General features: G+C 42.8%; 1 protein-coding gene across 1 annotated transcript; it reads right to left on the bottom strand.

Moving 5' to 3' along the window:
• Nucleotides 1–1,539: 1,539 nt before the first annotated feature.
• Nucleotides 1,540–3,502, bottom strand: ID2 (inhibitor of DNA binding 2). The gene is made up of 3 exons (XM_058178155.1): nucleotides 3,004–3,502; nucleotides 2,620–2,685; nucleotides 1,540–2,141 (listed from the first exon to the last, which is right to left on the bottom strand). Exons 1-2 carry the CDS (start codon nucleotides 3,349–3,351, stop codon nucleotides 2,629–2,631), a joined length of 405 nt encoding a protein of 134 aa, XP_058034138.1. The 5' UTR covers nucleotides 3,352–3,502; the 3' UTR covers nucleotides 1,540–2,141; nucleotides 2,620–2,628.
• Nucleotides 3,503–17,258: the final 13,756 nt, after the last annotated feature.

Raw genomic sequence — 17,258 nt, 5'->3', positions numbered from 1 at the left:
CCATTTTCCACACTTATGACCATTTCAGCATCCCCATGGTCATGTGATTTAATGGTTGCAGTGTCCCAGTCATATGATCCCCTTTTGTGACCTTTTGACAAATAGTCAATGGGGAAACCAGAGTCACTTAATCAGGATAGTAAGATCTGCAGTGATTTACTTAACAAATGTGGTGAGAAGAGTCATAAATTAGAGCCCACTCACTTAATTTCTCACTTAACATAAATTTTGGGCACAACTCTGGTCATAAGTGGAGGACTACCTGTATTTACTGCACATTTTGTGACTTTCAAATCCACCCCTTTAACAGAAATAATGAGGAAGCAGTTACACCTTCCAAAAAACCTGCATAGCACATTGCTTGTAGCAGCTTTTCTGTTCAGAACAGAGCCAGTCATCCATCCCATCTCCCAGTAACTGCATAAATCTGATAGAGGGCAAAAAAAAAAAAAAAGACAGCTGCACCAAACTGCACAGCACCACCCACACACCTGTTCATTTTGGTGCAAATGTTAGACAGGCCTCAGGTGGAGCTTCTGCCTTTTCCCATAAGTCTCCAGAGTACATCCAGGTGCCCAGTTTCACACTGCTTGGCAAACAATTTTTTTTTGCAATGGATTTTACTAGCTTGCTTCGAACTGCTTTTGCTGAGTATGCCCGCAAGTTGGCCGAGGTGGGAAATTAAAACATCATTCCAAGGTACAAAGGGACTGAGCACATCTCCATTATCTTACAGTAAAGCAAGTTTAGGATGACTGCTGCGAACAGTATAATTAGGAAATTAGGATTATAGTAGGACATGATTGAAAAAAAGTAGTTTTGTAGTGATGAGAACTGACAGAAGAGCAGCAATTCTGCATATGCTTATAATTTAAATTCTGCTGAAGTCCATCTTACTCTTATAGTTGGCATTGTAACCTTAAGACAATACTAGAAAATGACATTTAATTCTTTTTAGGAGAGGTTGATGCTTAGACCAGCCAAAGTTTAATCAATAACATGAGAGTGATTTTCATTTCTCAGCAGCTTAGTCATATAGAGAAGCTGCTGCAACTTATTAACTAATACCCTTTTCCATGAAATATTGCACAGATTCATATAAACTTTCCAGTATTCATACATCATTAGCTCTTACATGAACGTTTTTACATGAAAGTTTTTTTTTAACAAGTTAACAGTTGGGGAAATTATTATCCCCATTCTTAATTTCTGCAAAGTTCATCAGAGGTGGAGTAGTTGCTTTTACAACTTCACATAGCCAATCAACAGGGTGAAGAGAAAACAGGCAAAGGAATTATTTGTGCACAACTTAGGTTTTTGCTTCTAAAGTTCAAACTTCTCAAGGTAATGAACAACTTACAAGTTTCTCTTCACAAACAGCTTTGGACTTTTTTTAAAAAACATGCAACTTTCAAACACAATTTCTCAGAGAAAATAAAGAACTTCCAGGACAATCTACATAGAATGTAACTGGTATGTTGCCAATTCAGCTGCTCTGCCACAAAACAGCTGGCACTTACAAAGAAGGCAAACAAGCTATTCAATGAACACACAATTTATTTTGATTCTGTATAAAAAGGTTAAGTTTACAACTAAACTTTTATAAAAAGTTCAGCATGATTAGGTACATCATAACATTTTTTTTTGCAGAAATATACATTTCTGCTACTGTACAAGAAAACTCTAATTAAAGAGTTCAAAGTTTCATTCCCATATTTATATATAAATATGTACACAGCATTCAGTCCTATACGCATGTCAAAAAAAAGCTAATTTTTGACCAAGACTTCACAGAAAACTGAACACTCAATCTTCTAATACTCACGCTCCACCTTTTGGAGGAAAAAAAGGCAAAGTCTGCTTTAAAAGGGAAAATTCCTTAAAGGGCTTTTTAAAAAAAGTTTCATTTTGCTCCCTACTGTGGGAATAGCATATAAATGAAGCCTTTCCAGCTAGGGAAAGGGCATTTTAAAAGTCTCTTCATAAATAATTAAGATTAGTCCAAGATGAAGAACAGTGGAAGATGATATCCATTAATTTTTCTTTAAAAGGTTCATTTAACTGAATATGGATTTCTCCCCCTCCAGATATAGCCGTGGGGGGGGGGGATGTATCTTCTTGTGCAAAAATTCAGCAAACACCTGCAAAACATTGAAGAGAAGCATATTTAGAAGAATGCTAACAGGGCAGAGATCCGGACAGACTGGCGCCAGAGAGGAAACCACAGTTTGAGCATTTAGCCAAACACTCAAAGATTGGGCAAACCCTGGCGTCCAGATGCAGCATGTGCATGCAAATGCGTGCTCCCTTTCACACACACCCAATGAAATGAGCATATTCAAGAGGAGACATGCTCTGAAAGTGGCTCCTCTTGCTTAAACTCTTAGAGGGACAAGAGACGTAATAGTTAAAGCAACAATTTAATTAGAAGCTGCCCAATTGATCCCATGAGTGATCCTGGGCCACACCGCAAGTTTCACTTAAATTAAAATACTAAGAGAACTGTGCCTGGATTTATGTCGAGTCCTCAAAAGACAACAAAATGCCTCAGTTGCCACATAACAGCCCTCTCCCTTTCATGTACAATGTATTTAAAAAACACACGAATTGAGCACTTACCAAACACATTTAGCCACAAAGTGCTTTGCTCTCATTTGACATTAACTCTGAGGGAAATTCAGCTGCCTGCAAAAGGGTGGGTGGGGAGAAAGAGAAACGGTTAAAAACCTTAAGCATTTCAAGGAAGCTTGCAAACTACTCGGGGTTACTTCGAACGTGACCAACAAATATGGATTATCGCTAATAAAACGACACCGCCAAGGAGCCGCAGGTACCTTATAATTGTTTTCCTAATTATTTTTAGGCCAATCGCGACCCTGGAAAAGGCAACCCTGATCAAACCCGGCAAACTGATTTAGAACAATGCCGTTAACCTAATCCCGTTTAAAGGAGCAAGAAGCCAAGGAACGGGTCGAGCGCGGCTGGTGTGGGAAAGCAGCTCACCTGTAGTGACAAGATGCTGATGTCTGTGTTCAAGGTGGTCAGAGGAGTTCTGGAGGAAGGGTTCTGTCCCGGTCTCTGGTGATGGAGGGTGACGATGCTGGGGTGCGTGTCGAGAGCGATCTGCAGGTCCAGGATGTAGTCAATAACGTGTTGCAGGATTTCCATCTTGCTGACTTTCTTGTTCTGAGGAATGCTGGGCACCAGCTCTTTCAGCTTCGAGTAGCAGTCGTTCATGTTGTAGAGCAAACTCATAGGGTCATCCACCGGGGTTTTACTTCGGGATATCCCCAGACTGTGTTCCGAAAGGCTGTTTTTCCGGACGGATCGCACCGGACTAAAGGCTTTCATGCTGCAGAAGACGGAAGAGCCGGCCGGCTTTGCCTGCTTTCAAGCCCACCGCACACTTCGGAACGGAGAACAATTTATATCGCCTTCAACCCTCCCTGCCCGCTTCTCTCCTTCCTCCCTGCGGCTTCCCACTCTACAGTCAGAATGAAGTTAAGCCCCCCTGCTCTCGCTTTTATAGTCCTCGTCTCTCCGCTGACAAATCCGGGTTGCATTCGTTGCTATTGGAGAAACGACACACGTCCGTCAAGAGCCAAGGAGCTTCTCATTGGTACAAGTATCACCCAAGAGGCGGTCCGGACCTTCCGCGTTTGGAGCCAATCCTTGGCCAAGGAGGCGTGCCCAAAGCACAGCTGTGGCTAGTAAATATACAGTACGCTGGCGCCGGGAAAGGCGGCGGTGCGTGTGGGGGGAGAGAGATCTGCTGAGCCTCGGTTCAACCCGAGGCAATCTCGAAAGGACCGTAAGAACGAAAGGGAGCGAAGCGGTCATTTGTTTACAAATTTATGCAATCAATTCCACGCGGGACATCCAGGTCGGGGCATTCTTCCCAACCATAGCCAGGGTAAAGAGTGGGTTGAAATAATCTTGCTTTTAAGACTCGGATCTGCAGGCATGGCTTTTCCGATGCATTGTGTGCCAAAAGAGAAAGGAGACAACAGACGAAGTATTGTCAGGACAGGAAAGAACAGTGGCTGCTTACAATACTGTCAATCTTGTTCACTGCCATGCATGAAAATGCAGGGCGCTCCGGATTCTGCAATGCCAGCTAGCACCTTCGGAGGCAGGCAGAGTGACAACTGTGGGAACTGCTCCAGAATAAAAGGCCTGTCCGTTCCCAGGACAAGGCAGTCATTGAATTTCACAAGTATGCTAAAGTAGTCGTACAATTAATTGGGAGAGCGCGCATTGAATACCTTTACTATAGGTATGTATATGAGGTGGTATGTATATGAGGCGGTATCAGCGCCTTCTTTCAGGCGTGTAGAGCCATTAGATAGGCATACAATATATATACATCGCTAGGATCACCACAGCCAGAAACATTTCAAACAAGAATGCAAGTTTGTTTTTCAAGGTACTCAATCCCTAAACAGATCATTAGAACATTCCAATGTAAAAATGACATTTAATTACAAGATGACAGTTCATTAACATTCCCCTACTAAATTCTACATTAAGTTGCATATTTACAATACCCCGCAAATCGCATTCCACCACATTGCTAGCTTTTAGAGAACTACAGTGCGTATTTCCAAGTTTATATGCTACCAATCCTTCTGTGCCTTTTGCCTTGTCTGTTCTACCAAAAGATACAAATAACTTCGCCATCTCTGGATTCATTTTATTTATTTATATTTATTTATTTATTCACACAGTATATATAAGCATAAGCATGAAATAACTATACTATATATAAGCATATATATAAATGTAAGTATGTAATAACTATATTAAATTGGATATAATGAAAGGAAACAATAGGATAGGAACGGTAGGCACGCTTGTGCTTATTCAAGGTCTGGTCAGGCACAGCAATTGAGGCATTTTCTCCCAAATGATTGCAAAGTACATTAAAATATACTTTTTATTGTAGTTTGACTTAAACCCACCTGCCACAAATAAAATCTTATCTTCTTTGGTAGATGGACATTAGTGACAGTGATACTCATCCAATGTAAGGGGGGGGAGGAATCAATTTGCTTGGCTGTTATTGTATGTTGTGCAAATCCAGATGTTATGTTCCTATAATATTAAGTTGAATGTGTTGGCAAACGCAACCAATTTGAAATTTATTGAATAAACATACCTAAGCAAATGGAAGCTATTCACTTTCTCTTCAACCTTTTAAATGAAAAAGAAATCACCCAGATGGGGATTTAGTGATTAGGACTAATTGGGGAGGTTTTAGCTTCTCTGTTTCTGAAACTTGAAAACTTTATTCTTTTTCCCCACATCTTGTTCTTTTTTCCACTAGTATGTCGTTTCAGTGGATTGAATGTAGCCTTGAGAACATACCCATTAGCACTGATTGGACAAGTTAAATCATAACTAAGGTCCTACTTAGTTAAATAAAATCTGGAATATTGTGATACGAATATACTCCATGTGCAATAAGACCCAGAGTTCAGGTACAGTAACTCTTAGTGGGTTAAAGTTCTGGGAACTGTAATTCAGATTACTTTCATTCTCACCCAGTAATACTAAAATGGCTGTGATAAAAATTCTCTAGTTCATCTCATTGAGAGGAAGTTGAGCTAAGAGAACCAGTATTTGAAAAGATACACGGAGTTCTTGTATTTACAATATTTTATTCATTCATTTACTTGTATTTTATAAAGTAGATTACTAGAATTGTTAATTTTACATATATTACAAGGAATATCCAAATAATAGAGCATGCAGTGTAAGAAAGTACAACATATGGCTAGGATCCAACTGAAGACTTGACAGTGTGGTCCTAGGCAAGTTTATTTAGAAGTTCACTGAGCTTCTGTAATATTTTTTGGATGCTTGATTGGAACGGCAGCTGAGCATTTACTGCCAAAGAATGTTCCACTATGACAATATTGCTTACTTACAAATAAGATTGTTGCCATAGACTTGAACACATTTACAAGTAGTTTACCTTATTTGTTCAAATTACTTAGACATGTATTTAAAAACTGCCCAACTGCCAGCAGATCTTTTAAGACTCTGAATTAGTACCCTCTCCAATCAGACTTGTAATTTCATTGTTTTTAATTTGGCATGCCCTAATACAATAACTAATTGCAGTGATAATTATGCCCAGAGGCTATGTGAGTGAATTTTAAATTAGAATTGGACATATTCAAAGATATCATGCTATCTCCCGGAATACATAGTTATCCTTTTGAAGTATAGTGGTCATAATGATCAGAGAGAATTAAAGCAGTAGAAACATTTTCAACTTTATACTTTTGATAACTTTTGTTACCATTTCTACTCCGTACTAGCAATGTTAGCTTTGCAGTTACAATTATACTTACCCTAATAAGGTTTATAGAATTGCAATACAATTTAAGTTGTTTATATAGTACTGCAAAACAGGGCGGGATAGTCTTTCTTTGTGGCCCCAGTTTTCAAGGACAAGTAAAAGTCGTTATTTTAATGCGTCAAACCAAGTATTTAAGAGACGCAAAAGGCGGGCATGGCATTAATTTTATCGCGTTGTGTACAAAACTCAACCCGTATGGGTTAATGTAACATCCAAGCACATCAGATCAAGTCGGAAAACTGGGCCGAGCCAAACATGGTGAAAGCATGTTGCAAATGCAGGAAAAACGACCCTTGCTCAACGTCTCCCTCTCACACCCCTTGCCCAAAGCAATGCATCTATTTTTTCTTCCCGCATGTGTGCTCTGCTGGCTTGAGAAACCTGACATGGGTTGCAATTCTTTCCTTTCGGGTTGCAAGGAAGGAAGGCTTTCCTAACACGGCTTTAAGGAACACACCAACCCAAGCCAAACCCTGTAAGCCTTTCGAGAGGGGGATAAAAGATGCAGGCAGGGCATACCTGGGCTTAACCCTTTTAACTAGGAACGCCTAGGTGCTCGTTTATTACAGGAAGGTGGCGGGAAGAAGGTTGCCCAGGGATGCCGTACCTGGGATGAAGGAATAACTTTTCAGTTATGCTCCCATCTCCCGCCACGGTGAGGATGAGGGTGGGGGCAGGGTATAGTGTTTGGTTTCGCGCCTCAGAGATGCGTCCGCTCGCTCCGTCCAAGGACGCGCAGGTTTCCCGGCGCAGGAAGGGAAAGAAAGCGAAGCCCCACGCCCCGCGGCAAGCTCGCGCAACCCCCGCCCGTCCGCCCTCTAGCGCGCGCGCGCTCGCCTCCTGCGCGCCCGGCTCCTGCACCTGGTTGGCGCGGCCCGCGGCCTGAGAAGCTTTCCCGGAGTCAGCGCGAGGGCACCGGCGCCTCTTCCCTTTGCAGCTCAAGGCTGCCCCCGCCCACCTCCTTCCCTCCCTCCCTTTTCCAGAGGCCGGGCCCGACTCCTCGGCGCCAGCGCCGTGACGTCACCCCCCGCTGCCTTGCCTCCCTCCCGGTTCGGGCCGGCGGCGCCTCTCAGGCGGCTGCCATGGAGACCGGGGCTCGGCCCTGGGTTGTGGGAGGCTGCTGCAGGGCTCGGCTTGGCGGCGGGTCTTTCTCCCGGGCCGCACCTGCACCGGAGCTCTGGCAACTGGGAGCGTTCGCGGGGTAGCGAACTCGGCATTCTCCCGGCCTGTCTTCGGGGGGCTGCTTTTTAAGAGCGCATCTACCTGAAGGAAGGAAGGACGGACGGACGGACGGACGGACGGACTCCGCCGCCTGTTCTTAACTGTCCTGCCATTATTCCGTGTAATTCTGGCACCAGATAATTCCCACCGGAGAATCCAACCACGAGAGAAAATTGCAGGAGATTTGGGTTGCAAACATCCGGACTACCATGAGATGGCAGCAAAAACCACGTTCTGTGTCTCCTTCCTACCATCTCTTGACTGTCCGGATTCTGCAACTCAAGATTTGGTTGGGTTGGCGGATTTTATTGTAACTGTGTGGTCGAGTCGTAAAAAACGACAGGATGACACATAATAGATAATTAGATTAGATTCCCCGGTGCAACCCATACTTGCGCAAATGCCTGAGAGATAAGGGTAGGGGGCATCGCGCGCCTACTTCGTTTGGGAAAGTTTTGTGGAATTTCTTGGGGGTGGGTGTGTGCGCGCGCGCGCTAAAGATCGATTAACAGCCCCGTATAAATTATATGTAATTGGCCTTTCACGTTTCTTACACACGATCTTAAGTTTGTCAACAATTCAGAGTGCTGCTTGGATTGATGGATATTGAAGACACTTCAAAATAAACGTTGGGAGATTGCGGTCCCCTTCATCTGGGGAGCAGTCCCGCTGACCTCTACATGATTTACCGACAGACGGAACGAGAGAACAAAACGATAGCAACCAACTATTTGTTGGAAAAAGATATCGAAGCCTCCCCCAGGTTTACCTGTAATTTTGCCTCCTTTAATAAAGAGATCGCAACATTTTTGTTTATTCGATATATCCAACGCCTTGTAGAATGCTTTCTCCAGGCACGAATTCAAACGTGGGATTATTGACGGACGTAAATTTGTCCTTTGATCCTATGCCGAGTCATTAATAGAAAAATCCTACGTAGGTCAATTCAGGATTGGGTTCAATGGGGCTTATTCGTAAACTAGATTGCAACTGGACGCCACCAACAAATCGGCTTGTAATAATGCCGTGGGAACATTTCTCTAGTTCCCTGAATGATTTTCAACCGTTCCCCCACCCCCCCGAAAAATTATAGAAAGCTTGGGATGGGGAGTTAAACAATATATGGAAGCAGTGTTACAGAAATCTGTGAAGTGCACTGATCTCAAACAGGGTTTTTTTTTTTTTTTTGGCTTTCCCAAATGGTTTTCCTGTTACTTTTGTTCCGGTCACAAAATTAGAGCAAGCCAGCGAGCGAAAGAAATTAACTAGGGAGAGATAAGGTCTGCAAAACAATCTGGAATTGCCAGTGTTGGTGGGAGCTCTACAGGGCTGGCGTCAGAAAGTCTGCGCCGCCTTCTATTACTGTTGATCCAGCTTTGTGCAGCTGCACTCCGTACAATTAGCTTGTAGAAACAATCCTGCTGTAGGCAGCCTTTCCCCTTCAAAGCGCTTGTCTGTACTGACCTCGCCCCCCTTTTCCACACACCACATCATGATGCTGGAAATCAAGTCACAAGCCGATCACTGTTTGGGCAACATCATCTGTGGGAATTCACTAACCCCCCTCTCCCTATCCCAGACATGCAACAAGAGATTGTTTGTCCAGAACTAAATTTACAGCTTAATATTTCGATGTAACCCATACAGAAAAAAGAAAAGGGAAAAAAGTCCGACCCCATAACAAGAAACATATTGTGTGCGCTCTTTCTCTTGGGAGAGGGAAAAAATAGCGGGTAGGGTGCCGTGGAGTGAAAAGCGGGGGTAGCTGGCTTTGAAAACTTTGCTTGTCAACATGCTGTTTTAAAGGAAGGCTGTGTGTGTGTGTGTGTGAGAGAGAGAGATTCTAGGACGTCTGCTGCAGAGCCCGAAGAAGTGGCATTTCTCCTTTGATAAGAGGATATAGGTTTGTCAGTTGCAAATTCGCCTGCTTGACCGACACCCCCCCCCCAATTCAAACTGGCAATGCTTCAAACGCATTTCCTTTCCTTTCCCCCCCCCCCCCCCGGTGCACTCCTCACCTCGAGATATTTAGGGCTGATTGCACCTTTGGGAAGGGGGGAGGGAAAGCCAGACCGTACAGAGAGAAAGTGCCTCCCGAAGTCCCTTCGCTTTTGCTTGACTCTTGCCCAGCTACGACTTCCAAATACAAGGCCGCCGCCCCAGTTGTATTCCCCCCTCATGCCCGCCCCTGCGCCCGATTCTGCAGAACGCCAGGCGCCGCTGTTGTAAACTATCGGCCTCACGCCTGTCGCGTGCTGCTGTGCGTAAACATTGCCGGTGGCTCCCAGTTGCAGGACGGGCAGGGGGAGGCAGCAGCGCAGGCTTGCCTATTCCCGGGAAGCAGCCACCCCTGTCCCGTTCAAGTGGTGGGATTCAGCCAGTTCGCACCACTTCGGGAGAACCGGTTGTTAACTTTCTGAGCACTTTGGTGAACTGGTTGCTGGAAGAAATCATTAGGGCAGAGAACTGGTTGTTAAATTACTTGAATCCCACCACTGTCCAGTTCCCGCCAGGCCGGGAGAGCCTCTTGTGGGCTGCCCTCAGGGACCCTTTAAGGGGACGCTGGCAAAGGACAAACTCAGGCCTGACAGGCAGAGAGAGAGAGAGAGAGGGAGGGGTGAGGGGTGAGGGGAACAAAGCCTGTAGCAGCAACCTTGTCAAGACCCCTAGAGTTGCTACAGGTGGTCCTTGGCTTAATTGAGGCCAAAGTTTATGTTGCTAAGTAAGACCTTAAGTGAATTTTGCCCCATTTTACGACTTTCCTTGCCACGATTGTTTAAGTGAATCACTGCAATTGTTAGGTTAGTAACACGGCTGTTAAAGCGAATCTGGCTTCTCCGTTGACTTTGCTTGTCAGAAGGTTGCAAAACGGGGATCACATGATACTGGGACACCGCAACCGTCATAAATATGAGTCAGTTGACAAACATCTGAATTTTTATTACATGATCCTGGAGATGCTGCCATGGTGTGAAAAATGGTCATAAATCATGGAAGCTTATAAAATTGTGGAATATAGGGAAATCATGGCGCCAGCAATTGTTTACATCAATAGGTGGGTCTTAATAGACTGCTCACAAGTTTTCACACCGGGTTGGATTAAAACTACCATCAATTGACAGATCACATTTCTTACCACCAAACCAATAAAAGTTCTCATAAATTTTGGGAGTCCTGTAAAAAGGACCAAAAGATGGATCCTTTTGAATATTATATTTACTTTCGATGCATATGTAGGTGGTAAGACATGGAAGTCCATATAGACTGCAGCAAATACGTGTTTAGCAAAGAATTGCACCTAATCAAGGAACAGTAGGTCAAAATACAAATTCAAAGTCTTTGAGGTCATAGTCTTTCCATGTTAGTGCCTTCCATAAGCATAGAGCTTTCCCCAAATACCCATGTATTTCCAGTCCCATGTCCATTTCGGTTCTTTTCAGTAGGAAAAAGGATAAAAGGCAAAACTTGGATCAATGAAATCAAAATACGAATTCTGTTGATTTTATATGATTTACATGTGATATATCTCATCTGAAAGCACCATCACATAATAAATAGGCTGCCTGTCAGTATGGAACAGACCTAAACACCACAGATACACTATTTTTGACATCGCCATGCTGCAAGAACATTGATGTAAGTATTTCTTGATTTTACATTATTTTTATATGGGAGCCACATGGAAGCACTATCAAATCTATTTTGATATCACAACTATCACAAATAGCCCCAATACAGCAAAAGCATGGCTCTCAATCACAGATTATCTTTTTTTTATTCAAAAAGTTTTTATTAGTCAAAAAAGGTTTATACAAATACATATCAGGTATGGTAAATTTTCATTTTTCTTATCTAAAATAAGAATTTTACTCAAATTTTTTAACACATACAACAGCCATAAGGCAAGCAGGTGACACGAAGTAGCTAAGTTTGCAAATTTTAAATACGTAATAAAGAAGAGTCAAGAATAAACAGAATATCGTACAAAAGAGAATAAGGAAAACCAACACAATCCCAAATATCTTTATCACTTCCTAGTTTTGGATCTCAGAACTCTGGGTTCAGCCTGACCCAACTCCAGGGCCGCAACAGCGGCAGCCGCTTCAGCCCCATGATCTATAACCTCCCCTTCTTCAATTCCTGGGTCATCTGATTCCAGGAAGGCTTTGTGTTCCTCCACATAGGCCGTAGCCTCCGCAATTGTACTGATTTTTTCCGTAATGCCCTCCCGGAAAATCATCAATCCCTCTGGCATCAGCCATCTGAAGCCCACTCCCTTCTGGTACAATTTGCTTGACAAAAAATAATATTTCTTTCTTTTTTCACGTACCTGTCTGGGAATCTGCCTCAGAATGGCTATCTCCCTGCCCCTGTAAATCAGTGCCCCACTCCTATGTTTTCTTAGAATTTCATCTCGTCTCTCTTCTCACAAATTTGACATGAACCTCTCTGGGAACTGCATGCGTGCGTGCATATTGCAATTAACTCTATAAACTCGATCCACATCCCAATTCATGAAATCAACACCTCTCCCAAGAAATTCTCCCAACAATTTAGTCACAACATCTCTCAAGTCTTCTTGGTCCACATCTTCCAAATTTTGAAACCTAAGGAAATAAGACATTTTATCCATCTGTGGTCAAGCACAGCATTGCCTGTCGTCTCCTCTCTTTTCTGCACTGCCCATCTCACCCTCAAACCTTCCACTTTCTGCTTGTTTTCTGCTGAAACTTGTTGAGTATCCTTTAAATCCTTTTGGATAGTCACAATTTCTGCTCTTATTTCATCAATTTCTTGTCCATATTAGATAACTTTTCCAAAATTCTCTCCATCTCTCCAGCAGTTGGTCTCTGACCTTTTGCCATTAAGGAAAAAAATACAAAATCCTCAGGCAGGCACAGTATCCTTGTAATTTCCTCCGGATCCACCAGGGGCACTCACAGGAGCAACGAGTCCAGAGTACAGTTAGTCAACCAGGAAGCCGAAGGAAGTGATGTCATCAAAATTCTCATAGTGAAGGCGGAAGCTGGGCGCCACCACTGTTCCCCAGAAGGAGGGGCCTCAAACCTTCCCTCCTAAATTTCTCCATCACCTCTTCTCTCCAGAGCTCCACAAAACCGGTAATCTTCTTATTTTAAGTTCTCCTCTCTCCAGAATAACTCGTGCTCCTTCCAACCGCAGGGGAGAAAACCCCCGCACTCCGGAGCACTCCACTCACGTTTACCGATATTCCCTTCCCTTCTCCTCCTCAATTCTTCTCCGTGCCCTGTTCACCACCAGGCTGCTGCAGTTATAAATCCAATGCCCCGGTGTCACCGGGCACAGCGGCCCAGGCGACGACCAAAATAATGGCCGCGGCCTGAGGCCTCCGAACCCCGCCGAGCCTAGGACGCGCCAGCATCGGTCCCCACAGTCCTGTATGTCGGCTGGGAGACCCCTGGCGAGCCGTCCGTGCGGCAGGTGTCCTTTTCGGAACACCTGGCCCCTGAGGGCCTCGGCGGCGGCCGGATTCGGGCGCTGGAGGCAGGAGAAGCCTTCCAGACGTCCGTTGCCGCTGGATACCGGAAGTCGTCTCAATCACAGATTATCTTGATTTCACACACAAAGTCATCATCAAATAATAAATGTGTTGATCTAAAGAGCATGAATCTTACCATGTGTTGCCACATTGCAAAAATATGATTTTAAGATATTTTTAATCCCACCTTTTATTATTTTTATAACTAACTCAAGGCAACAAACATTTAATTCTCCTTCCTCCTGTTTCCCCCACAACACTAACCTTGTCAGTTGGATTTTGATGAAATAGAATGACTGGCCTGAAGTTACCCAGCCGGTTTTTTATGCCTAAAGCGAGATTAAAACTCAGTGTTTTGGTGTTTAGCTCTCATAATTATACATGATTTTATATAACATTTGTATGAAACCATCACAAAATAGATCATATTTTGTCCTCCTGCAAATAGCAATCACAATAACAAATCTAACAAATTTTAAAGCTGCTATGAGCAGAAACAAGAATCTAAATGGATTGTCATTAAGTCCACAGTTTTTACATGGGATCAATATAGAAACACCATTAAAGTATGCATTATATCAATATGCATTAGAGTTGAGCAGGGCATCAGACTTGAGATGGAAAAGGTGCGGTGGAGCATGTGGGAGTGCTGAGGCAGCATCAGTCAATTTATTAAAGCAACTGCATCAGCTGTATCATCCTGAAAACAGCTGTTCCTGTCTATTTTGAAGTCTTTCTCTTTAATAATCAAGATCCAAAGCATTTTACAGCCCTGTCTTCATGCAGTGAGCCATTATTAACTGAGCCCTAGCATCTTTTTTACCCCTGCTTGTAGTGCAAAAGTACCCTTTTGCAGTGGTGGGATGCTGCCAGTTAAACAACCGGTTCTGTGAGCGCGTGCTTTGCGTGCACGGGCCTAAAGCACTTGCGTGCAGCGCCGAAAATGGAGCATTTAGAACAGCGGGGGGGGAATCAGCTGTGCCGTGTGATTGAGATGAGCTACAAAGCAGGAAATAAAGGACAGGATAGGGCGGGGATGGGTGCGCAGGGCCAACTGATCGTCGGCACTACCAGTTCATCCAAACTTGCTGAATACCACTTCTGCCCTTTTGGTTTTGCATGCTTTCTACAATGGAACACCACAGCATCGGAGATAATTTCTGTCATCATATAGTAAGCCACCACAATCATGAATATGAAGGTTTGAATAGAATAGAATAGAATAGAATTTTATTGGCCAAGTGTGATTGGACACACAAGGAATTTGTCTTGGTGCATATGCTCTCAGTGTACATAAAAGAAAAGATACGTTCATCAAGGTACAACATTTACAACACAATTGATGGTCAATATATCAATATCAATCAATATCAATCATAAGGATTGCCAGCAACAAGTTATAGTCATACAGTCATAAGTGGAAAGAGATTGGTGGTGGGAATTATGAAACGATTAATAGTAGTGCAGATTCAGTAAATAGTCTGACAGTGTTGATGGAATTATTTGTTTAGCAGAGTGATGGCCTTCGGGAAAAAACTGTTCTTGTGTCTAGTTGTTCTGGTGTGCAGTGCTCTATAGCGTCGTTTTGAGGGTAGGAGTTGAAACAGTTTATGTCCAGGATGCGAGGGATCTGCAAATATTTTCACGGCCCTCTTCTTGATTCGTGCAGTATACAGGTCCACAATGGAAGGCAGGTTGGTAGCAATTATTTTTTCTGCAGTTCTATTTATCCTCTGAAGTCTGTGTTTTTCTTGTTGGTTGCAGAACCGAACCAGACAGTTATAGAGGTGCAAATGACAGACTCAATAATTCCTCTGTAGAATTGGATCAGCAGCTCCTTGGGCAGTTTGAGCTTACTGAGTTGGCGCAGAAAGAACATTCTTTGTTGTCCTTTTTTAATGATGTTTTTGATGTTAGCTGTCCATTTGAGATCTTGCGATATGATAGAACCCAGAAATTTGAAGGTTTCTACTGTTGATACTGTGTTGTCAAGTATTGTGAGAGGTGGAAGTATGGAAGGGTTTCTCCTAAAGTCTACCACCATTTCTACGGTTTTGAGTGTGTTCAGTTCCAGATTGTTTTGGTTGCACCACAAGGCTAGTCGTTCGACCTCTTGTCTATATGCGGATTCGTCATTGTCTCGAATGAGACCAATCACTGTTGTGTCATCTGCGAACTTCAGTAGCTTAACAGATGGATCATTGGAGATGCAGTCATTGGTATACAGAGAGAAGAGAAGTGGGGAGAGCACACAGCCTTGGGGGGCCCCTGTGCTAATTGTACAGGTATTTGATGTGATCTTGCTTAGCTTCACCTGCTGCTTCCTGTTTGTTAGGAAGCTTGTGATCCACTTACAAGTCTGTTCTGGTACCTGTAGCTGGTTTAGCTTAGTTAGAAGAATGTCTGGAATGATGGTATTGAATGCTGAACTAAAGTCTACAAAAAGGACCCTTGCATAGGTCTCTGGAGACTCAAGATGTTGTAGGATGTAGTGCCTCACAATGGTATACATCCATGAATCTGACATCAGGTAACAGACTTATTGGTTTATATGCACTGAGCCCAAACAATTATAGTACTATCTTCTTTAAAACCAAGAATTCTCTCTTAAGTTTTAGATATGTATGATATGTACTGTACATTGATGAGACATTACAATAGCAGATTCATCTATTTTTGTGTTGTTTTGGTTCAAAAATAAGGATCGGATGTATGGATCCTAAGGGAACCATATTGTTATTTCATGGGATCTACATGAAACTGTCGCATTATAGTTTACATCCATTTGGAAGCAATGAGCCATCATAGTCATTCTTTGCATTTCTGTGAGCCAAAATTATTGTCAATAGAACGTTCGTTACAAGTAACCTAGAATGAGTGATAGCAGTGATGATGTTCCTTTAAAAATGTCATCTTATCACTATTGAATGGACTCTATTTTGATTAACTGGAGTGATCAGAACATATTTCCTCAGCACTCCCCCACTCCATATTTCACTTACTACTTCCTTATTTGTGCTGACTATCTTTCATATAGGAAGATCTAAGTTCTTATAGAAGCACACAGTGCAACATGAAGGTTGCAAGCAAGCAAAATGATAAGCAAGCAGATAGAACTGCAGGGATAATTCCATCTGATGTTGGTTTTATTATTATCTCATGTAAAAACCACATTATGCAAGAACCATGTTCCTCATTTTGTGTCATTGGTGTATGAAAAATGATTGATTCCATCATTACGACAGTTTCCTTCAATGCAAAAAAGCATGTTATCCATATCATCAAGCCAAGTATTTGTACCACAACAGCATCAAAAAGTGTTGCGTCTATGATTGTAATTGGTCACTGCACATAGATAGCTGTGCTCTATGGTTTGATGATGGTTTCATGTAGACTTGATTGTAAAATCATGTGAAGCCAGGAAGCTCGTATCTTGGATCCACATTTTTATAGAACAGTGATGCCAGAAACAGGCATTAAACTGTTTAGGTTCAGCATATGCAGGCTGACAGTTATTTTGTATGGATCTACAGTATCATAAAATAATGCAAAATCAAAAGGATTGTGCTTCAGAATCATATTTTTATATCATGCAAGTACCAAAACCTGTGAATTATGTGATCCTGATGACTAACTCTATGCACGTAGATGTAGTTGGATATTTGTTTTTGAGATTCGTTTATATTCATATCACAAAAAGTCACTCTCAGGGTTGGAATGAGAAAGGAGTTGCAGAATGCTGCAAATTTGTCTCAGAAGTGATGGAGAGCAGGAGCCTATTAACAATGTTAATTACAAAATTTGACCATCTTAAATTTAGCATAATAGCTGCTCACATATCAACAATCATTTAGTCATTTCATTTCAAGGATATTGAACTTGGCGTCTTTGAAACTTCTCGTTGTTGAAAAGTGGAGTACTGGTACTGCATATATGTGTACAGTATTGTATGTATGTATCAGTCGTGGGTTGCCCCCGGTTTAGAACCGATAGTAAAAGCGGCGGGAGCCTCCGCCCACTGTCCCAAACTTCATCAAAACTCTTCTGCACATGCGCAGAATAGCGTGCGTGCGTGGAGTGTGCGCGGCAGGCACAATGCGAACCGATAGTAAAGGTAAGTAGAACCCACCCCGGTATGTATGGATGTATGTA

This window comes from Ahaetulla prasina, chromosome 1, assembly GCF_028640845.1.
Source record: "Ahaetulla prasina isolate Xishuangbanna chromosome 1, ASM2864084v1, whole genome shotgun sequence".
In the NCBI taxonomy this organism is placed as follows: domain Eukaryota; kingdom Metazoa; phylum Chordata; class Lepidosauria; order Squamata; family Colubridae; genus Ahaetulla; species Ahaetulla prasina.
This window is presented reverse-complemented; position numbering and strand designations above follow the sequence as displayed.

What these genes read in the sequence shown, in the direction of transcription:
- ID2 (XM_058178155.1), bottom strand. Translation starts at nt 3,351, where the DNA reads ATGAAAGCCTTTAGTCCGGTGCGATCCGTCCGGAAAAACAGCCTTTCG. An exon ending in TCAGCATCTTGTCACTACAG is followed by an intron (nt 2,686 to 3,003) that starts GTGAGCTGCTTT and finishes ACCCTTTTGCAG; the next exon opens with GCAGCTGAATTTCCCTCAGA.